At 40.4% G+C, this 24,073-nt stretch overlaps 1 protein-coding gene across 1 annotated transcript in view; it reads right to left on the minus strand.

The window, feature by feature from the left end:
- Positions 1–4,095: 4,095 nt before the first annotated feature.
- The window catches only part of L2HGDH (L-2-hydroxyglutarate dehydrogenase), a 67,322-nt gene continuing 47,344 nt past the window's right edge, over positions 4,096–24,073 (minus strand). Inside the window, 3 exon segments of the mRNA XM_017849501.1 lie at positions 4,096–4,509; positions 21,907–22,006; positions 22,009–22,037. Of these exon segments, the coding sequence (XP_017704990.1) occupies positions 4,314–4,509; positions 21,907–22,006; positions 22,009–22,037 (325 nt within the window). The 3' untranslated portion in view covers positions 4,096–4,313.

The following is a 24,073-nucleotide window of genomic DNA, read 5'->3' on the forward strand; positions in this document are numbered from 1 at the left end:
GGAGAGGGAAAGGAGAGGGAAAGGAAGGGGAAAGGAGAGGGAAAGGAGGGGGAAAGGAGGGGGAAAGGAGAGGGAAGGGGAGATAAAAATTAAAAAATAAACTGATATCCCTAAAAGACATCTCTTACATTCCCAGAGGACAAATTTAAGGAAAATTAAATCTGAAAAGTGTTAAAAAAAAAACAAAAAAAACCACTGCTGGAGCTATTTCATTCTGTTTCAGAGCAACCAAGTTAAAAGAAGTTTTTCTAAAGATACAGTTTTAAGCAGAATTTGGCTAAAATTCAAGGTTCTCTAGTGAGAGACGTCCCTCTGTTACCACTGTCCCTCAGGTCTTCCCTAATATTCAAAGTTGGGCTTCCTGAGCAACCCAAGACCTGCCATCTCTTGCCATATCTAAAAGGTAAATTTTCTCATTTTATCCCAGGGACAAAAGAAACTTAAGATAACTTTAATGTGAGACCCTTCCCATAAGCAGAAAATAAAAGCAATTAACAACAACAACAACAAAAACCCACAATACTTTCTAGGATTTGAGGCCAGAAAAGTAGAGTTGGTTGGTATCAACACAGTTCTTCCCTTCAGGGCTTCAGGGTTTATTTCCATTCTTAAACTCTTTAATGAGTGCAAACTATTTGAAAACATCTTGAGGCAGATTTTGCTTTCCCAACCATTTCATCCTGTCCTTCTACCTTAAGCCCTGATGAAGAGATTTCAAAAACTCCCTTTGAGTGAATTAGAAAAGCTTAGTAACTGACTTTACGATTACAACTCAAAAACGTTTACAAGATCTTTAGATAACAGTGTATGTGCAGAAAGATGAAGAAACCTCTGACCAAGAAGTCTAGACACAGATCAAGTGCCCAGGAGGGCAGAGCCAGTCCTTAAATATAGACACCGTGCCTCCTGTGTTTACAGGGATAGCTCATAGTTACAGCCATCAGGGTTGGATTGCCTCCGAAAGCAGGTCCTACAAACTCCCAAAGGACAGGGCCTGGCAGTATACCCCACTCTCACCACCATCCTTTGAAGAAAGTTCTAAGAGTTAAGGTTATCCCACAGGCTACCAGGTAGATTTCCAAATGGCCTCAGGGAAAGTGGAATTCTGCCAACAGTAAAGGCAACTCCCCAAACAGTGCTAACGCTGAGAGGATCAAGGGAAGGACTTTGATATGCACATATATGCATGGATAAAAGAGTTAAGCTATGTAACATGAAACACCGAAAATACACTTGCTGGTACATCAAGAGTTTCTCACAAACACTCTGAAGTTAAAATCTAAAATGCTCCATTTTTTACCCAAAATATAAACTACTCAACCTCATTTTGTGCTATATACTAACACAGAAATGAGTTTATTAAAAAGGGTGGCTGCTATCTAAATCAAACAGTTTATGTTTTACACATAAAAAATTTATTTGCATAGAAGTTTTTATGGAACTAAAAAATATGTTCTCTACACCACCAAGGATAATTAAAATATTTTAAATATTAATATAAATTTCTTCTGTCAGAAATAATAAAACTTTATTATATCAGTATTAAACAACAAAACCCTGTTGACATACATATAAAATGTTTTGCAAACAGAATAACCTACATATTCAAAACACTTTCAACAAATTTTTCACTTTTTTGGGGGGGTATTGTACAGACTTGAATGGATTGAGGATTGCTTCAATTAGGACAATCATTTTTTATAATTCCAGTCTTTACAACTTAGTATGTATGCAATCGTACTGTTGATGAAATAGAAAACAATAATATTTTCCATCTCTTAGTAATCTTGTAATGGAACAGAAAACTATGGTGTGTTTGCATTTCTTGCAGGAATCAGCTGTTATAAAGAAACATTAGGGCTTGTTTCTTCTGTCATTGATATCTGAATGCTTTTAATATGCTCATCCCAAGTGTTGAATAATGGCCTACTCTGTTTACCTGGGATGTGCTACTTCTTGAACACGAGCTGATGATGTGTAGCCTTTCAAATTAATGGATGAGGTAGCTCGACCAATGTAATCATCAATGCTTGAAGTGAGGGGAAAAGGAAGAAAACAGAAGCATTTTTCCTATCAACCAAAATGCACATCCTTCTCACCAATCCATCATACAGCTTTGGAGAGCTAAGAGGAAAGAAGACATACAGACTAGAAGATGATTCCTGAGAGAGCAAATGAGAGAGAATGGATGAAAATGCCTCACTTAAATGTGGTTCGGTACTCAAAATTCTGCAGTCAGGTCGTCACATTTTCATTTACATTTCTATTTTCTAACTTTCTAAATTATAAGAATCATTTCAACAGATACCATACAACACATATATACAGGATATAGTACAGCACTGGGCATCAACTTAAAATACTCACGAGGTACACATGAATGTAAGGCACTTTCGCGGTTTACAAAAGTGAATGCCTCAAAGTTAGATATTTATCAAAAATGGAAAAATATCCCTACACAACTTTATAGGAGCCCTGAAAAATCAAGTAGGTATGAATCATTAGCAATCTTGGCCAACATTTTGAGAGTCTTAGTGTGACTAAAGATCAGAGATATAATAGATAAATAAACTTAAAATTAGAGTTCTATACATCAGTGTCAGGATTCTAAAACTGCTCTCATAAAAATCTATCTCTTCTAAGTTATTTCAGTTCTCAGCCACAGAGACTGAAGAGCAAGACAACTACTCAGTGCGCCACTGTTTAGAGTTCATGATGCTACCATACCACATCAGTTACAAAGAGACTGAAAATAATCAAGGCTTTGAGTTTGTTGTTATTTCTGACAAATATTATAACTAAGATAGAAATTTATTCAAACTACTCAAAAATGTAAATTTTATGTATTTTCTTGAAATCATGAATTTTTAATTTCTAAATACAAATATTGTTGCTCTAAATAATGTGAGTTTTGTGACTCTTCAGAATTAAAAGAATGCAACCTACAATATGATGTATTTCCTTGTCTGTGAGAGACCACACGAGCTTAGGTAGTATAATGCTAAAAAACTGATTTAAGGAAAAACCCATTTTTATGTCATCTTTCTCCAAAATTCTTGAAAAGCCAAATCTTCTCTAGGTCATGGTTGGTAAGGACAGGTCATTAACAAAGTCAGGGATTCAGGGCTGGGCGCAGTGGCTCACACCTGTAATCCCAGCACTTTGAGGCTGAGGCGGGTGGATCACCTGAGGTCAGGAATTTAAGTCCAGCCTGGCCAACATGGCAAAACCCCATCTCTACTAAAAATACAAAAAAATTAGCCAGGCATGGTGGTGGGTGCCTGTAATCCCAGCTACTCGGGAGGTTGAGGTAGGGGAATCGCTTGAACCTGGGAGGCAGAGGTTGCAGTGAGCCAAGATTTCACCATTGCACTCAAGCCTAGGCAACAAGAGTGAATCTCCATCTAAAAAAAAAAAAAAAAGTCAGGGATTCAGGACAGATAAAACTGTATCTTGCCTCTTTATTCACAAAGTAAATAAGCATGGAATTTATTTTTTGTTGTTGTTTTTATTTTTTGAGTCAGGGACTGACTTTGTTGCCCAGGCTGGGGTATAGTGGCACGAACATAGCTCACTGTAGCCTTGACCTCCCGGGCTCAAGTGATCCTCCTGCCTCAGCTCCTCAAGTAGCTGGGACTACAGGCACACACCATCACGCCCAGCTAATTTTTGTATTTTTTGTAGAGATGGGGTTTCATTCACCATGTTGCCCAGGCTGGATTTTTTTTTTTTTTTTTTTTTTGAGACAAGATCTTGCTCTATCATCCAGCTTGGAATGCAGTATCATAAACATAGCTCACTGCAGCCTGGACCTCCTGGGCTCAAGTGATCCTCTCACCTCAGCCTACCATGTAGCTGGAACTACAGAGGCACCACACCCAGCTATTTTGTAGAAACAGCGTTTTGCCATGTTGCCCAGGCTGGTCTCAAACTCCTAGGCTACAATCTACCTGCCTTGGCCTCTCAAAGTGCTGGCCACAGTCCCCAGCCTAACATTTTGAAAATCATTATTGTTTTTTCTTGCTCTGTCACCCAGGCTGGAGTGCCAGCTCACTGCAACCTCTGCCTCCTCGGTTCAAGTGATTCTCCTGCCTCAGCCTCTCGAGTAGCTGGGATTACAGGCATGTGCCACCATGCCCAGCTAATTTTTGTAGAAAATTATTATTTCTATGTTACATCATTTTAACAATTCAGTGGTTATCTTTGACCAAAAAATGAAATTTTAAAAACCATTTTTTAAATTAAAGAATGCAATTAGTACATTCTTGTTGCTGACATGGAGATTACAGTGCATACCTAGCTCCTTTCATTATTTACAATTCAAATCTTTGTTGCACTTCATCTGCAATCATTCCAGAAATTGCAAGGGAAGAAGTAGCAGCAGGGGAAGGTGCATTTCTCACATGAAGAACACGATTTCCAATATTCCCAACTCCTGCATCAAATACAAAATCTTCTACCAGATTTCCATCTCTATCCAGGGCTTGGGCTCTTACTCCAGCTGGGCCCCTGCAAAAGTGAAAGATGGGAGTCAGCTGACTCAAAGACATAGGATACTTTACACATCAGTGTTTCCAAAGAGTCTTAAAGCAATATTCTTCTAAATGCACAATTACATGGAAACCTAATGAGCTTCTGTTTAACCAAAGGCTGTCATCTGTAGCCTGTCAAATCTATATTGTTAGCTTAGAGCCTAAAACCTATTATATAACAATAGTGTAATAAATGCTTATCAAAGAAATACATAAAAACAAGTAAGTTACTTATCAATGTCTCCTCTTTCCAAAGGTAGTAGGTAAATCCACACTTAACTAGAACATGTATATTTTTATTTAAATTTATAGAATGAATTTATTACAAAAATCAATCAATGGCTACAACGAGCCTCATCTGAGTAATACAAATCAATGAAAGCAGAGGTTATGTGTCAGTTGCATTCCTGTATCCTATTCTACTTATTTTTGTATTTTAAAATTCACACGATTAAAATTTATGGACAGAAATATTTGCAAATGGCAACAAGTTCTTGTTTTGCAGTTTGTTTTAATAGTTTACCCTTCAATATCAGGATCATCTTCAATTAAAAGGATGATAGGAAAAGCATAAAATGAATTAATTTAGCAGCATATTAATAAAAGATAATCTTTTTTTTTTATTTTAATTGAGACAGAGTGTTGATCTGTTGCTCAGGTTGTGTACACAACCTCGCCTGGCTAATTTAAAAAAATTTTTTTTTTTTGTAGAGACGAGGTCTCACTACGTCACCCAGGCTGGTCTCAAACTCCTGGCCTCAAGTGATCCTCCCACCTTAGCCTCCCAAAATGCCAGGATTATAGGTGTGAACAACTGTAAAGACACTGATAATCTTTATTACTTAAAATTCTATTTTATAACATTTGAGCTCACAGATTTTTGTTGTTTTTTAAAACAGTTAAAATTTACAGATGAAATTTGAATCCAATGTTTTTGAACTACAAAAAAGCACCTCTTATGAAACTTGTCCAAGGAAGCCCAGTGTGAAAAATTCTACCTTATACACACCAGCAAGTGCTTGCAGAAGATGCAAAGAACACTGTGAGGGCACTGCCCTCTAAGACTTCAGCTGGCTGAAGAGAGATAATAGTAATAGCTATTATTTAGTAAGTGCTTACTCTGTGCTAGGAATTACCTCATTTAATCCTCAAAACAACTGACACAGTTTATATTTAACAGCAAAGAAACAAAGAGAGATTAAGTAACTTGCCTGGAATCACAGAGCTATACTACTCATTCTTAGAGAGGTAAATAAGAATTATAACAATAAGAGTGAAAGGTTGTATGATAAAGGTAAGTGATCTTCCCTATAGAATCCTGCAGGGAATCTGGACAGGAGATTTTTCAGCTGTAAGAATTTCCGAGTAAGAATCAGATATGGGAGCAGGCGGAGCAAGATGGTGGAACAGAAGCCTACAAACATTGGTTCTCCTGCTAGAACACCAAATTTTAACTATCTGCACACAGAAAAGCACCATTACAAGAACCAAAAATCAGGTGAGCAATCACAGTGGCTAGTTTTGACTTCATATCATTGAAAGAGGCATTGAGGAGGGCAGAAAAGATGGTCTTGCATCGCCAATGCCACTCCTTCCTCACCCCCTAGCAGCGGCCATGCGGTGTGGAGAGAGAACCTATGCACTTGGGAAAGGGAGGGCACAGTGGCTGAGGGCCTTTACATTGAACTTAGTGCTGCCCTGTCACAGTGGAGAATAAAGTCGTGCTGGGCTCAGCCAGCGCCAGCACATGGAGGGAGCATTTGGACCTGCCCTAGCTAGACAGAAAGCATCCATCCCAGTGGTCAGAACTTGAGTTTCCCTGCAAGCCTCACCACCGTGGGCTGAAATACTCTGGGGTCCTAGATAATGTTGAAAAACAGTCTAGGGCACAAGGACTCCAATTCCTAGGCTACTAGCACTAGGCCGGGCTTATAGTAATTGGACTAGGGTGGCCTGTGATCTAGGGAGATACCAGCTGGCATAGCTAAAGGAGTGCTTGCATCATCCATGCCCCAAACCAAGGCAGCTGCAATAGAAGTGACTCCTTTCTTCTGCTTAAGGAGCAAAGAGCAAAGAGTAAAAAGGACTGTCTTACATCTTGGATTCCAGCTCAGCCACAGTAAGATACGGCACTGGGCAGAGTTGTGAGGCCCGCATTATAGGCCCTAGGTCCTGAACAACATTTCTTTTTTTTTTTTTTTTTTTTTTTTTTTTTTCGAGACAGCATCTCGCTCCGTCGCCCAGGCTGGAGTGCAGTGGCGTGATCTCGGTTCACTGCAAGCTCCGCCTCCTGGGTTCACGCCATTCTCCTGCCTCAGCCTCCTGAGTAGCTGGGACTACAGGCGCCTGCCACCATGCCTGGCTAATTTTTTTTTTTTGTATTTTTAGTAGAGACAGGGTTTCACCATGTTAGCCAGGATGGTCTCTATCTCCTGACCTCGTGATCCACCCGCCGTGGCCTCCCAAAGTGCTGGGATTACAGGCGTGAGCCACTGCACCCAGCCGCTCCTGAACAGCATTTCTATACCCACCCTGGGCCAAAAGGGAACCTACTGCCTTGGAGGGAAAAACCCAGTCCTCGCAGGATACATCACCTGCTGACTAAAGAGCCCTTGGGCCCTGAATAACCAGCAGTGATAACCAAGGAGTGTGTCATGGGCCTTGGATGAGACTCTGAGATGTGCTGGTTTCAGGTGTGACCCAGCACATTTCCAGCTGTGGTGGCTACAGTGAAAGACTCCTTCTATTTGAGAAAAGCAGAGAGAAAAGTAAAGGGGACTTTGTCTTACACCACAGGTACCAGCTCAGCCACAGTGAGGTAGAGCAACAAGCAGGTTCTTGGGGTCCCCAAGTCAAGGCTTACACTCTTTTGTTTTGTTGTTGTTGTTGTTGTTGTTGTTTGAGATGGAGTCTCACTCCGTCACCCAGGCTGGAGTGAAGTGGTATGACCTCGGCTCACTGCAACCTCTACCTCCTGGGTTCAAGCGATTCTCCTGCTTCAGCCTTCCAAGTAGCTGGGATTACAAGCACACTCCACCACACCCAGCTAAGTTTTGTATTTTTAGTAGAGATGGGGGTTTCGCCATGTTGGCCAGGCTGGTCTCGAACTCCTGACCTCAGGTGATCCGCCCATCTTGGCCTTCCAAAGTGTTGGGATTACAGGCGTGAGCCACTGTGTCCGGCCCAGGCCTACACTCTTGGACAGCATTTCTAGAACTACCCTGGGTCAGAGGGGAGCCCACTGCCCTGAAGGGTAAGTCCCAGGCCAGGCAGCTTTCACCACAAGCTGATGGAAGAGTCCTTGGGCTTTAAGTGAATATTGGTGGTGGCCTGGCAGAAACCCTGTGGACCAAAGGTGGTGGCAGCCACAGGGAGTGGCCCCTCTGCTGTGGAAAGGGGAAGGAAGAGTGAGAAGAACTTTGTATTGTGGTGTGAGTGGTAGTTATCCACAGTAGAACAGAACATCAGGTAAACTACTAAGATATTTGACGCTAATCTCTGGCTTCCAGACAACATCTCTGGACATGCCTGGGGCCTGAGGAAGCTTATTGCCCTGAAGGGAAGGGCCCTGGGCAAGAGCCAGTGCTGGGCTGGCTTCAGGTCTGACCCAGTGCACTCCCAGTTGTGGTGGCCACAGGAGTGCTTGCATCACCATAACCCCAGTTCCAGGGGGTTTAGCACAGAGAGAAAGAGACTCCGTTTATTTGGGAGGAAGTAAGGGAAAAGAACAAGAGTCTCTGCGTGGTGATCCAGAGAATTCTTCTGGATCTTATCCAAGACCACTAAGGTGGTACCTCTACAAGTCTACAAAAAACACAGTGTTATTGGGCTTGTGACCCAAGTTCCTTTGACTACCTGGAAAGCCTTCCCAAGAAGGACAGGCATAAACAAGCTCAGACTGTGAAGACTACAACGAGTACCCAACTCTTCAATGCCCAGACACCAAAAAACATCTACTAGCATCAACACCATCCAGGAATACATAACCTCCTCAGATAAACTAGATAAAGCACCAGAGACCAATCCTGGAGAAACAGAGATATATGACCTTTCTGACAGAGAATTCAAAATAGCTGCTTTGAAGAAACTCAAAGAAATTCAAGACAATACAAAAGGAATTCATAATTATTTCAGATGAATTTAACAAAGGGATTGAAATAATTAAAAAGAAACAAATTGTAGAAATGAAAAATGCAACTGACATGCTGACGAATGTATCAGAGTCTCAATAGCAGAACTGATCAGAGAGAAGAATTTGTGAGCTGAAAGACAGGCTATTTGAAAATACATAGTCAGATGAGACAAAAGAAAAAAGAATAAAAAACAATGAAGCATGCCCACAAGATCTAGAAAACATTCTCAAATCTAAGACTTATTGACCTAAAAGAGGAAGTACAGAAACATATAGCGGTAAAAAGTTTATTCAAAGGGATTATAACAGAGAACTTCCCAAACCTAGAAAAACATATCAACATTTGAGTACAAGAAGATTATAGAACCCCAAGTGCATTTAATCCAGAGAAGACTACCTTAAGCCAATTAATAATCAAACTCCCAAAGGTCAAGGATAAAGAAAGAATTCTAAAAGCAGAAAGAAGAAAGAAACAAATAATATACAATGGTACTCCAATATGTCTGGCAGCAGACTTTTCAGTGGTGACCTTACAGATCAAGAGAGAGTGGCATGACATGTTTACAGTGCTGAAGGAAAAAATGCTTTTACTCTAAAATAGTATATCCAGTGAAAATATCTTTGAAGTGTGAAGGAGAAATACTTTCCCAAACAATAGCTGAGGGATTTCATCAACACTAGATATGTCCCACAACAAATACTAAAAAGAGTTCTTCAATCTGAAAGAAAAGGATGCTAATGAGCAAGAAGAAATCATATAAAGGTATAAAACTTCCTGGTAACAGCAAGCACACAAAAAAACACAGGATAGTATAACACTGTAATTGTGGTGTGTAAACTTCTCATCTTATATAGAAAGACTAAATGATGAATCAATCAAATAAAACAACTACAACAACTTTTCAAGACACAGACAGTACAATAAGACATAAAGAGAAATAAAAAATTTAAAAGCTAACTAAGGAACAAAGTTAAAGTGTAGAGTTTTTATTAGTTTTCTTTCTGTGTGTTTGTTTGCATATGCAATCAGTATTAAGTTGTCATCAGTTTAAAATAGTGGGTTATAAGATAGTATTTGCAAGCCTCATGGTAAGCTCAAATAGAAAAACATACAATGGATACCAAAAAATTAAATAAATAAAAAGAAAGAAATTAAAACATAGCATCAGAGAAAAATCACCTTCATTAAAAGGAAGATAGGAAGAAAGCAAAAAAGGAATTGAAGACTGTAAAGCCACCAGAAAACAAATAACAAAATGGCAGGAGTAAGTCCTTACTTACCAATAATAACACTGAAAGTAAATAGACTAAACTCTGCACTTAAAAGACATAGAGTAGCTGAATGAATGAAAAAACAAGACCCAATGATCTGTTGCCTAAAAGAAACATACTTCACCTATAAAGATACACACAGACTAAAAATAAAGGGATGGAAAAAGATATTCCATGACAATGGAATTGAAAAAAGAGCAGGAATAGCTAGAATAGCTATACTGATATCAGACAAAATAGATTGCAAGACAAAAACTGTAAGAAGAGACAAAGAAGATTATAATATGATAAAGGAGTCAATTCAGCAAGAGGACATAACGATTGCAAATATATATGCACCCAACACTGGAGTACCCAGCTATATAAAGCAAATATTATTAGAGCTAAAGAGATAGACCCCAATATAGTAATTGCTGGAGATTTCAACACCCCACTTTCAGTGTTGCACAGATCTCCCAGACAGAACCTCAACAAAGAAATGTCAGACTTAATCTGCACTACAGAACAAATAGACCTAATAGATATTTACAGAACATTTCATCCAATGGCTGCAGAATACACATTTTTCTCCTCAGCACATGGATCACTCTCAGGGATAAACCATATGTTAGTTCATAAAACAAGTCTTAAAACATTCAAAAAATCTGGAATAATATCAAGCATCTTTTCTGACCACAATGGAATAAAACTACAAATCAATCACAAGAGGAATTTTGGAAACTATATAAACACATAGAAATTAAACAATAAGGTCGTGAATGGGATCACATCAAGTTAAAAAGCTTTTGTACAGCAAAGGAAACAATCAACAAAGTGAAGAGACAACCCACAGAATGGGAGAAAATATTTGCAAACTACTCATCTGACAAGGGATTAATAACTAGAATATATAAGAAGCTCAAACAACTCTATAGGAAAAAAATTTAATAATCCAATTTTAAAATGGGCAAAATATCTGAATAGACATTTCTCAAAAGAAGACATACCAATGGCAAACAGGCATATGAAAAGGTGCTCAACATCACTGATCATCAGAGAAATGCAAATCAAAACTACAATGAGGTATCATCTCACCTCAGTTAAAATGGCTTTTATTCAAAAGACAGGCAATAACTAATGCTGGTGAAGATATAGAGAAATGGGAACCCTCATACACTGTTGATGGGAATGTAAATTAGTACAACCACTATGGCGAATAGTTTGGAGGCTCCTCAAAAAGCTGAAAATAGAGTTATATGATCCAGCAATCCTACTGCTGGATATATACCCAAAAGAAAGGAAATGAGTATATCAAAGAGACATCTGAATTTCTATGTTTACTACAGCAGTATTCACAATAGCCAAGGTTTGGAAGCAACCTAGGTGTCCATCAACAGATAAATGAATACATAAAATGTGGTACCTATACACAATGGAGTACTATTCAGCCATAAAAAAGAATGAGATCCTGTCATTTGCATTAACATGGAGGTCATTATGTTAAGTGAAATAAGCCAGGCACAGAAAGACAAATATCATCTGTTCACGATTATTAGTGGGATCTAAAAATCAAAACAATTGAACACATAGAGATAAGAGAGCAGGATTGTTACCAGAGGCTGCAAAAGGTAGTGTGGAGTGGGGTTTTACAGGGGAGGTGGGGATGGTTAATGGATACCTCCCCCCAAAAATATAAAGAATGAAATGAATAAGACCTAGTATTTGATAGCACAACAGGGAGACTATAGTCAATAATAATTTAATTGTACATTTAAAAATAACTAACAGTGTAATTGAATTGTTTGTAAGACAAAGGATAAATGCTTGAAGGAATGAACAACCAATTTTCCTGATGTGATTATTATGCATTACATGCCTGTACCAAAATATCTCATGTACCCCATAAATATATATACCTACTAGGCACCCATAAAAAAAATAAAAAATAAAAAACTTAAAGAATCAGATATACCACATAGAACACAAAAAGAAGGGACAGGACTGAAAGCTGAAACTTTTTGGGGTAGAGATGCATATGTTTATCAGCTGGTACGTGGCCTATTTTATACACTATTTATAGTTTATCTGAAGTCATCGAAGTAGCATTTCTCCCCTCAACATCAGGACCAGCCACTGATGTTGAGTGTCCAATGTAAAACTCTGCTGTATAGATAGTTAGTCAGTGCATTCCCTTTGCTCCTTCTAAGCACATAGAGGTTACAAGTGATTAACCACAGTTAAAAATGTCTACACTTATTTATTTTTCTTATAAACAAAAATTATGTTCTCAATGTCCCCTATACTCTTGTCCACATATTCAAAATCTGACAATCCAAATTTTAAAATAATAATACTAATAATAATGTTTTTCTGGCTAGGCAAGGTGGCTCATGTTTGTAATCCTAGAACTTTGGGAGGCCAAAGCAGGCGGATACTTGAACTCAGGAGTCTGAGACCAACCTGGGCAACATGGTGAAACCCCATATTTACGAGTTAAAAAAAAAAAAAATCAGGCAGGCGTGGTGGTGAGTGTCTGAGTGTCTGTAGTCCCAGCTACCTGGGAGGCAGAGGTGGGAGGATTCCTTGAACTCACAGTGGTAGAGGCTACAGTTGAGCTGTGATCACATCACTGCACTCCAGTCTAGGGGACAGAGTGAGACCCTCTCAAATAAATAAATAAATGATAATGATGTTTTTCTTAGGATCTCATTTTAGTTCAAACAAGTTTTAACATGAAATGTTTAAACTACCAAATTTTTCATGTTCCCTTTTCAGCACTTAAGGCTACTTCAGGGTTTTTCTTTGTAGAATTACTATGCTTACCCCACAGAATACTTCAAATTGAAATAAGTATTATTATTTGAAATCTCAGCTGGGCGCAGTGGCTCCCGCCTGTAATCCCAGAACTTTGGAAGGCTAAAGCGGGTGGATCACCTGAGGTCAGGAGTTCGAGACCAGCCTGGCCAATATGGCAAAACCCTGTCTCTATCAAAAATACAAAAATTAGCTGGGCGTGGCGGCAGGCACCTGTAATCCCAGTTACTCAGGAGGCTGAAGCAGGAAAATTGCTTGAACCCAGCAGGTGGAGGTTGCAGTGAGTCGAGATTGCACCATTGCACTCCAGCCTGGGCGACAAGAGCGAAACTCCATCTCCAAAAAAAAAGAAGAAAAAGAAAAGAAAAAAAATAATCTCAGGTAACATAAACCATAAATGTCTTGAGGGCAAGTATGGCGTCAACACCCCTACGTCGCCCACATGCGTAGATTTGTGTCTTGCACATATCTTGCACATAATAAGGCTAGAAACTTTCAGCTTTAAGTTAAAATTTAAAATTTCTACTTTTAAATTTTATTTTAAAGAGATAGGGTCTCACTCTGTCACCCAGACTGGCTGGAGTGCAGTGGCATAATCACAGCTCATCGCAGCCTTGAAATGCTGGGCTCCAGTGATCCTCCCACTTCAGCCTACTTAGGAGCTGGGACTATAGACACACACCATTGTGACAAGCTAACTTCTAATTCTTTTAACTTTTAATTGTTTTAACAACTGAAAGAGCCAGTGACTCAGTAAGTTAATATCAGCAAATTCTCTTTCTAAAACTTTGTATAAATTTAGGGGATACAAGTGCTTTTTTTTTTTTTTTTTTTTTTTTTTTGAAACAGAGTCTCGCTCAGTCACCCAGGCTGGAGTGTAGTACAGTGGTGTGATCTCAGCTCACTGCAACATCTGCCTCCCGGGTTCACGTGATTCTCCTGCCTCAGCTTCCTGGTTTCATGCGATTCTCCTGCCTCAGCCTCCCGAGTAGCTGGGATTACAGGCACGCAGCACCACCCCTGGCTAATTTTTGTATTTTCAGTAGAGACATGGTTTTGCCATGTTGGCCAGGCTGGTCTTGAACTCCTGACCTCAGGTGATCCACCTGTCTGAGCCTCCCAAAGTGCTGTGATTACAGGCATGAGCCACCGTGCCCAGTCTGAGTACAGTTTTGATACAGGAATATATTACTTAGAGGTGAAGTCTGGGCTTTTAGTGTAACCATCATCCAAATAGTGTACATTGTACCTAATAAGTAATTTCCCATCCCTCACCCTACTCCCACTCAATTCAGCTACATTTAACATATCATTAATTTAGCTACAAATACAGCTAATGTGTTACATATTAGCCATGTATTTTGCTATGTTTTTAGCTAAACTTAATGGGAATGTACATCCTAAATGCTTAAATATATCCTGGGCAGGGTGGCTCAAGCCCAATCCCACACTTTGGGAGGCCTGAGGGGTGGATCGCTTGAGGTCAGGAGTTCGAGAACAGCCTGGGCAACATGGTGAAGCCTCCTCTCTAACTAAAAATATAAAATTAGCCAGCCATCGTGGTGCATGCTTGTAATCCCAGCTACTTGGGAGGCTGAGGCAGGAGAATCACTTGAACCTGGGAGGCAGAAGTTACAGTGAGCTGAGATTGCACCACTGCACTCCAGCCTGGGTAATAGAGTGATATTCCATCTCAAAAAAAGAAAAAAAAATATGTCCAGAAACAAGAACAGGTGAATGTGTAATTAAATACACACATTCATGAGAAGTCTTGTATTATATTATTGTCATATGTCAAGCATTACACTACAGGTTGGGAAAACAGCTATGAAAGCTGTAACAGGCATCTTTAGCCAGTTCCAAATATGATGGAACAATCTAGTATTTTATAAAACTCTACTGCTAATCTAAAAATGTAAGTCCAGACCAGGCAGAGTGGCTCATGCCTATAATCCCAATGCTTTTGGAGGATGAGGCAGGAGAATCACTTGAGCCCAGGAGTTCCAGACCAGCCTGGACAATATATGGAGACTCTGTCTCTAGGGAAATAGTAATAACTAGGCAGGTGTGGTGGTGCACACCTGTTGTCCTAGTTATTTGGGAGGCTGAGGCAGGAGGATGGCTTGAACCCAGGAGTTCAAGGTTGCAGTGAGCTATGATCACATCACTGCACTCCACTCCAGCCTGGGTGACAGGGCGAGATCCTGTCTTAAAGAAATAATAATAATAAAAGCATTTTTCTAGCACATAGATTTTTTAAAACCCAGCCTGATAATCTGTCTTAACTATTAAATACATTTACATTTACTGTAATTACTGATATGCTTGATTTCTACCATATTATTTTATGCTATCTAACCTGATTTTCTAAGGTTTCTATCTCCTCTTTCTTCACTTATTGAGTTTTCTATATTCTTTTTGCCTTCTCTACTGAATTGGAAGTCTATTTCCATCTTGTATTTAGTTTTATTTACTCAGATGGGATGCACTGTACATCTTGAATTTGATGCCTTTTTGTCAATTCTCGAAAATTTTTAAGTACTCTCTCCTCAAAGGATTGCCTCTTCTCAATTTCTTTGTAACAGCTATGAGAGATAGGCTGGAATCTTCTCAGTTTTCTTTTCCATGTCTTATTTTATTTTTGAGATGGAGTCTCACTCTGTCACTCAGGCTGGGGTACAATTGTGTGATCTCGGCTCACTGCAACCTCTGCCTCCCAGGTTCAAGCGATTCTTCTGCCAGTCTGATCTCACTATGTTGCCCAGGCTGCCCAAGCAACATAGTGACCAACATGTTGCTCACTATGTTGCCCAGGGCCCAGCAATCCACCCACCTTGGCCTCGCAAAGTGCTAAGATTACAGGCATGAGCCACCCTGCCCAGCCTCAATGTGTATTTATTTTTAAAAGATTCTTAAAAATTATCCAGGCGCGGTAGCTCACACCTGTAATCCTAGCACTTTGGGAGGGCAAGGCGGGTAGATCACTTGAGGTCAGGAGTCCAAGACCAGCGTGGTCAACATGGTAAAATCCCATCTCTACTAAAAATAGGAAAAAAGAAAATCAGCCAGCCATGGTGGCACATGCCTGTAATCCCAGCTACTTGGGAGGCTGAGGAAGAAGAGTCACCTAAACCCAGGAGGCGGAAGTTGCAGTGAGCTGAGATTGCACCACTGCACTCCAGCCTGGGAGACAGAGCGAGACTCTTAAAAAACAAAATTTTTAAAAAAATAATTATAAACCAATAATTGTTTAGTGTCAGTAGTCACTTTGTGGTCAAATTACCTGATTTTTAGTCTCGCTAATTTATTTGAATTAGAGGGGGTGGGGAGGGGAGGAAGGGAGAGAGAAGACAGAGAGAGAAGACGAGAGAGAGAGAAGACGAGAGAGAGAGAGAGAGAGAGAGAGAGAGGAGATTGAAGCAGGATCCAGAAATGTCTGGCTCCACTTTTTCAGTTAATTCGTTAGCTTACAGCTCCTAAACAAAGCTAGTGGTATACATTCAAAATCTAAGCACTTCGAGGGATTCCAGATTTTTGAGAAGATTCCTCCTACTCCCCACCACCAAGACAGACAAAGTTCCTTAATACTTCCCAGTGCCAAGGGGAATATTTTTTTTTCCAGACTTCCTTTCTTCTGAGGGTATAGCCTTTCAAGAGTCTCCTGGGGGCCTTACTTAGAGTCTCAGTTCCAACTTTCTACCTTGTATACACCCAAGATTTCTTTTTCAGCACTTGAGTGGCAATTAAAATACAAGTCCCTAATGTCCTGTATCTTGTTTTGTGTGATGGATATGGTTTGTACAATTCCCAAAATTTACTAATCAATTAAGATCTATATATTTTATATGTGAGTCACACATAAATTAAAAATATAACTCAAGCCTCTCAGTTATTAAAATTAGCAAACCATCCCCACCTCTCCAAGTCAGCATCAGCACCAACTCCTTTTAGTATGAATTTTAATTTTGTTTTTGTTTTTTGCGCTGGGATGCCCCTTACTTTCCCTTACTCTCAGCTATATGTACTTCAAGGATGTTTATCATATTTCCTCCAGACTCTTATTAGTATTTTGTAGTGTGAAGGTTACCAAATTCTCTACACTAGTGGTTCTCAACCAAGGGAGATTTCGCCCCCAGAGGGCATACGGCAATGTCGACACATTTTTGGTTGTCACAATTAGGAGAATGAGTAGAGGCTAGGGATACTGTTAAACATTCTACAACAGCCAGGCATGGTGGCTCACGCCTGTAATCCTAGCACTTTGGGAGGCCAAGGCAGGTGGATTACCTCAGGTCAGGAGTTTGAGACCAGCCAGGCCAACATGGTGAAACCCCATCTCTACTAAAAATACAAAAAATTAGCCAGGCGTGGTGGCAGGTGCCTGTAATCCCAGCTACTCAGGTGGCTAAGTCAGGAGAATCGTTTGAACCCGGGAGGCGGGGGTTGCAGTGAGTCGAGATGGCGCCACCGCACTACAGCCCAGGTAACAATGTGAGACTCCGTCTAAAAAAAAAATACAAAAAATTATACAATGAACTGGACAGTCCTCCACAATAAATATTATTTGGCTCAATATGTCAATAGCATCAAGACTGAGAAACCCTAATCTAGACCACCATAAGCCATTACAACTTTATTGTAGAAATGTTTGAGTTTTGCACCTTTGTGTTTCACACAGTCTAGTTATCACTTGCTATGAAAACATCTTGCCTGAAAGTTTACTCTAGAATTCCCCATAGGAGACGTTTTCCAAATTGAAAAAGGGGAAATTGTAACATATATATCTTCGTCTTTTACATCTGTACAGTGCTAACAGATACAAACTGCTGTTAGATTAACATGTCAAAATTAATCACAGAACAAATTTTTAAAGTTTAGAGCTATATATATATACACACACACATTTTTTTTTCGAGACAGGGTCTTGTTCCCAGGCTGGAGGACAGTGGTGCAATATGGCTAACTGTAGCTTCAGCCTCCTGGGCTCAAGGGATCTTCCCACTTAAGCTTCTCTAGCAGCTACAACTAAAGGCGTGTACCACCCGCCCAGCTAATTAAAAAAAAATGGTAGAGATGGCATCTCACTATGTTGCCCAGGCTGGTCTCAAACTCCTAGGCTCAAGTGATCCTCCCACCTCAGCCTCCCAAAGCACTAGGATTACAGGCGTGAGCCACTGTGCCTGGCCTAGAGCTAACATTAAGAGCTGAGATCCGGCCACTGCACTCCAGCCTGGGTGGCATAGCGAGACTCCGTCTCAAAAAAAAAAAAAGAGTCTCAGAGACTCTTAAAAATGAGAAGTTTATCTAATGCAAATATTTAACAGATTATAACTTTATATTCCAATCTAATGTTCACCAGTAAATTATTGCCCAAAATGCTCTGGCTAAGCAATGAGAAGTCAACCTGGGTGCCCTTTAGTAGTTACTGAAATTTAAGGACGCCATCCTGAGAAACAAACCCCACTGAAAGTGTTGCTTCAACTATCTTTTACTATCTACTGCTGCCTGATGTGCTTTCACTGCAGTACTAAGGGCATTTATGGTTTAGTATACTGGTTGCAAGACAAATGAGACAAGGCAAGACTTAGGCTTCAAGCTGTGGAAAAGTCTATTGATCTTGGCCAGGCGCATTGGCTCACCCCTGTAATCCCAGCACTTTGGGAGGCCGAGGCAGGAGGATCACGAGGTCAGTAGATCGAGACCATCCTGGCTCTCGATGAAACCGTCTCTATTAGAAATACAAAAATTATCCCAGCACTTGGGGAGGCCGAGGCAGAAGGATCATGAGGTCAGGAGATCGAGACCATCCTGGCTCTCGATGAAACCGTCTCTATTAAAAATACAAAAATTATTCCAGCACTTTGGGAGGCCGAGGCGGGCATATCACGAGGTCAGGAAATCGAGACCATCCTGGCTAACATGATGAAACCCTGTCTCTACTAAAAATACAAAAAATTATCCGGGCATAGTGGTGGGCGCCTGTAGTCCCAGCTACTCGGGAGGCTGAGGCAGGAGAATGGCGTGAACCCGGGAGGCCGAGCTTGCAGTGAGCCGAGACTGCGCCACTGCACTCCAGCCTGGGTGACAAGCAAGACTCCGTCTGGAAAAAAAAAAACACACAAAAACTAGCTGGGCGTCGTGCCGCGTGCCTGTAATCCCAGCTACTCGGGAGGCTGAAGCAGGAGAATCGCTTGAGCCAGGGAGTGGGAGGTTGCTCTAAGCCGAGATCGCACCTCTGCACTCTAGCCTAGCAACAAAGTGAGACTGTGTCAAAAAAAAAAAGTCTATTGATCTTATTTTTATTATTTAATATTTCAGGTTATAATAAGGAACAGAGAATAACACAATGAACACCCAGTTTCTTCTCAAACAGCTTAAGAAATAAAGCATTACCAATATGATAGAAGCCTCTGTAGAACTCTCAAGATCCCATTCTCTTCCCTCCCCAGAGGTAAACACTCTCCTGAATTAGGTGTTTATCACTCCCCTGCTCGTTTTTATTTTCATACTACACTGTAAGCAATATATGGTTTTGCTATACTTGTTTTAAAACTTATACAAATGGTATCAAACCTATCTTCCCCCTGAGAAACCCAAAAACGTATCTTCTACAACTTCCTATTTGTTATTAATAATTTCCTGCACTTAATAACTACAGGAATCAAGAGACAAAGCGAAAGTAATTGCTGAATTAGTCAGTTTTTCTCTCTTTAAAGAGGAACTCATCTGTGATTGGGTTGAATTTGTCCCCAAATGCACCTGCCTACAGTGCTGTGCCCGTTTCTACTACATGCCAAAGAAACTGGTAACTGAAATTCACACTCGTACAGCCAAAGACAGGAGACTTCACTAATACCCACAAGCCCAAAGTCCAGTTCTACCATATGAAATCCAGTGGTCTAAAAAATTTTCCTCAGGCTTCTATGAAAGGGTGGTAACTGAATACAGGCAGTGAATTCACTGCAACTATTTTTACACAGAATTCACTATGCTCACCTCGTTTGCTTTCCAAGGAATATTAATAGCAGTAATAGAAACCAGATTTGACCAGTCTATTTTCAGATATAAAACATCACAAGTTTGCTAAAGCAGATCACCGAAAACATAAAAGCCCTTATTTATAAGTGAGTGAAAGAAAATAATGACTACATATTTTTATCCCTTCTATTTCAGAAGGTAAGTAGAGGAGTGAAAGAGATAAGAGTAAAAACATCAGCTGAGTTTTAATAGTTCTTCTAAGGATTCAAACATGCTGGTCTCAGAATGGTACATTAGAGTCAGATTTAAACCAGGATGCTCCCCTAAGGGAGACAGCTGACATGATTATTGATCTCTTCACAGATACACAGTCAAGCCTGCTGACATTTTTTACCAGGCTAGTTCAGCAGCTGTTACAGAGAAAGCAGGTATCTAGTGCTCAGAAGATTCATGGAGGGATGGATTGTAAATGCAGGGTGAGAGTACCTCAAAGTACACTGCTGATTAGGCCTAACGAATGGCTTGCTCAGGAAAAAAGGTGAACACTAAACACATTACCAAAGACGGAAAAAAAATAGGTTTGTGTAGTATTAAGATTAATCTACAGATCAAGTCTAGAAAATTTTTTATCTTTTTTTTTTGTGTGTGTGTGTGACGGAGTTTTGCTCTTGTTGTCCAGGTTGGAGTGCAATGGCGTGATCTCAGCTCACTCCAACCTCCGCCTCCCAGGTTCAAGCGATTCTCCGGCCTCAGCCTCCCAAATAGCTGTGATTACAGGCACGTGCCACCATGCCTAGCTAATTTTGTATTTTTAGTAGAGACGAGGTTTCTCCATTTTGGTCAGGCTGGTCTCGAACTCCTGACCTCAGATGATCCACCCACCTCACAGGCGTCAGCCGCCATGCAAAAAGTCTTTTATCTTTAAGAATAAAAGATGTGGCTGGGTGTGGCGGCTCACGCCTGAAATCCCAGCATTTTGGGAGACTGAGGCGTGTGGATCACCTGAGGTCAGGAGTTCAAGACCAGCCTGGCTAACAGGAGAAACCCCGTCTCTACTAAAAATACAAAATTAGCCGGGCATGGTGGCACATGCCTGTAATCCCAGCTACTCAGGAGGCTGAGGTAGGGGAATCGCTTTAACCCAGGAAGCAGAGGTTGCAGTGAGCTGAGATGGTGCCATTGCACTCCAGCCTGGACAACAAGAGCGAAACTCCATTTCAAAAAAAAAAAAAGATGTAAGTTGTTCTTACTTTGCCCCATACCCTTGTAGCAAGGACTCTGATTGTTACCATGCTGCTTTCCACTTCTATCCTCAAAGTAGAGTCCCTGAGTACAATAAGGCCCAAGAAAGAACAAAAGAAGTAGAGAAGAAGCAAAGTGAGATGCCAGGTCTAGGAGTGTGTTTCTAACAGGTTTTAATGGTGCTGGAGGCTACTATCCTTAGCAAATTAACACAGGAACAGAAAACCAAATACCACGTGTTCTCACTCATAAGTGGGAGCTAAATGATGAGAACACATGAACACAAAGAAGGAAACAACAGACACTGCAGTCTACTTAAGTGGGGAGGGAGGGAGGAGGGAGAGAAGCAGAAAAGATAACTATTGGGTATGGGCTTAATATTTGGGTGATAAAATAACATGTACAATAAGCCCCATGACATGTGTTTATCTATGTAGAAACCTTCACATGTACCCCCAAACCTAAAAGTTTTTTTTTAAGTTTTAAGAATCAATCAAAATATAATGTTTTAATGTGCTTATCACCTAATTAGTTAACACACTGATCAATAATCCTATATAAAATCTATATAAAATTAAAGCCAAAAGTCTTTGGAATCACAAGAGTAACTGGCCAGAGAGATTTTTAAAAATTCAGGCAAGTTGTTTTTGTCATGAGTGATAGCTAGACAAGAAGGCTAAGGTAGCATCACAATAAAGCTGTCGTGGAGATTTCAGATTAGAGTTGTAAGGGAGTCTAGATAATTATAAATGGACCGGCACTAAGGGCCATGATGTAGCAATGACCAATAAATGCACTGCAAAGGGAATTCAACAACATGTTGGGAAAGAGAGCAAATGAAAATTCAGTGCAATGCAGACTGGCTCTGAAATGATGCTTACTAATCACCAAGTCAGACCCATCCCCAAATTCACACAGGTCAGGACTGTATTTACACTCCTTACCACTTTTCCTTACCTAAGTATATCACTGACAGTAATTTCAGGGATGAATTTTTGAAGATACTTCACTGTTGCACCAAGAAAACACGCTTTATACATTTCAGTAACTCCATAGGAAAATTCTGGGATGCCAGTTTAATCAAGCCACTGAAAACAGAGAAAACAAATCTTTATGAGAGAAAGGAATTCTTTATTACTGTAAAATACCTTTACAATTATTAGATTCTTTTTTTTATGTCATCACAAAAATCTAGGCAAAGTCAGAAAAACTACAGATTAAAAGAAAATCAAGGCCAGGAGTGGTGGCTCACGCCTGTAATCCCGACACTTTGGGAGGTCAAGGCAGGCGGATCACTTGAGGTCACGAGTTTGAAACCAGCCTGGCCAACACGGCAAAACCCTGTCTCTACCAAAAATACAAAAATTAGCCAGGCATGGTGGTGCACGCCTGTAATCCCAGCTAATCAAGAGGCTGAGGCAGGAGAATTGTTTGAATCCGGGAGGAAGAGGTTGCAGTGAGCTGAGGTCATGCCACTGCACTCCAGCCTGGGAAACACAGAGACCCTCTCTCAATCAATCAATCAATGAAAATCAACTTTTGGCTAATATAAGAAGCAAACCTCATCAACTCAGGAGGTGAACAGAGCTGGGCATGGTGGTGTGCGCCTGTAGTTCCAGCTACTAGGGAGGCTGAAGTGGGAGGCTTGTTAAAGCCCAGGAGTTTGAGGCTGCAGTAACCAATGATTGTGCCACTACACTTCAGCCTGGGCAACAGTGAGACTTTGACTCAAAAAAAAAAAAACAGAGGTAAACACCTTCTGAACTCAAATTCCCAAGGAGTGCTGGTTTCAAACTAGAACTCATCAAAGCTCTCTAATGCAAATATTACATGCCTTCAACACACCTAAAAGGTAGTGTATGAAAGAAATGGGACATCTACCCTAGTTTTCCTTAGTCAGCCAGAGATAAAATACTTTAGTTGTTGAGGCAGGGTGTGGTGGCTCATGTCTATAATCCCAGCACTTTGGGAGGCCACGGCAGGTGGATTGCTTGAACCCAGGAGTTCAAGACCAGCCTGTGTAACATGGCGAACCCTGTCTCTACAGAAAACACAAAATTGTCTGGGCATGGTAGCATCTGCCTGTAGTTCCAGCTACTTGGATGGTGAAGTGGGAGAACTGATCAATCCCAGGAGGTTGAGGCTGCAGCGAGTGACAAAGTAAGACCCTGTCTCAAAATTACAAAACAAACAAAAAAACCTTTAGTTGTGATTTTCAAGTGACACTCTGCAAAGCCTAGACGCATATATGTATATATTTTTACAAGTACACGTGCCAGGAAGCTCCATCCTAAACTTTCTGTTTCAGAATCCATGGAGGGTGAAACTCAAGTATAGCTTTAAATCTAGTGATTTAAACATGAAAATCTAGTAATTTTCATGTGAAACCCTTTAGAGAGAAACATTGCTAAAAGGACCAAACAAAATACCTAATTCAAACAAAACACCTAATTCAGTTATTTCTTATAATAGTAAAGAATCTGTATCTTAGGTCAACACAATTGTATTGTTAGTTTCCTACACAAGGAAATTACTTTGGTCATTAGTAATTTCTCCAGTGGCTTACAAAATGATGGAGACTGGCTCTAAATGATTTTATTAAAATAGCCGTCTACTGATTTTGAGAGAATCTATTTTCCACCCCCCAATAAAACTGGAAAGCTGGCAATGCAAGATTTAGATTGCCAGATATATGAATGACTCTTGGCCTTATCTTCTTTTCATTTTTTTAATTTTTTTATTATTTATTTATTTATTTATTGAGACAGAGTCTTGCTCTGTCGCCCAGGCTGGAGTGCAGTGGCAGCGATCTCAGCTTACTGCAAGCTCTGCCCCCCTGGTTCACGCCATTCTCCTGTCTCAGCCTCCCAAGAAGCTGGGACTACAGGCGCCCGCCACCATGCCTGGCTAATTTTTTGTATTTTTAGTAGAGACGGGGTTTCACCGTGTTAGCCAGAATGGTCTCGGTCTCCTGACCTTGTGATCCGCCTGCCTTGGCCTCCCAAAGTGCTGGGATTACAGGTGTGAGCCACCATGACTAGCCAGTCTTATCTTCTTTTTAACCAAGACATTACCCTGGCTCATCAGAATTTTCTTGAAGTAGTTAAAATATTATGCTTATTCC

The sequence above is a fragment of the Rhinopithecus bieti genome, unplaced genomic scaffold (assembly GCF_001698545.2).
Source record: "Rhinopithecus bieti isolate Rb0 unplaced genomic scaffold, ASM169854v2 scaffold_29928, whole genome shotgun sequence".
NCBI classification, from domain to species: Eukaryota; Metazoa; Chordata; class Mammalia; order Primates; family Cercopithecidae; genus Rhinopithecus; species Rhinopithecus bieti.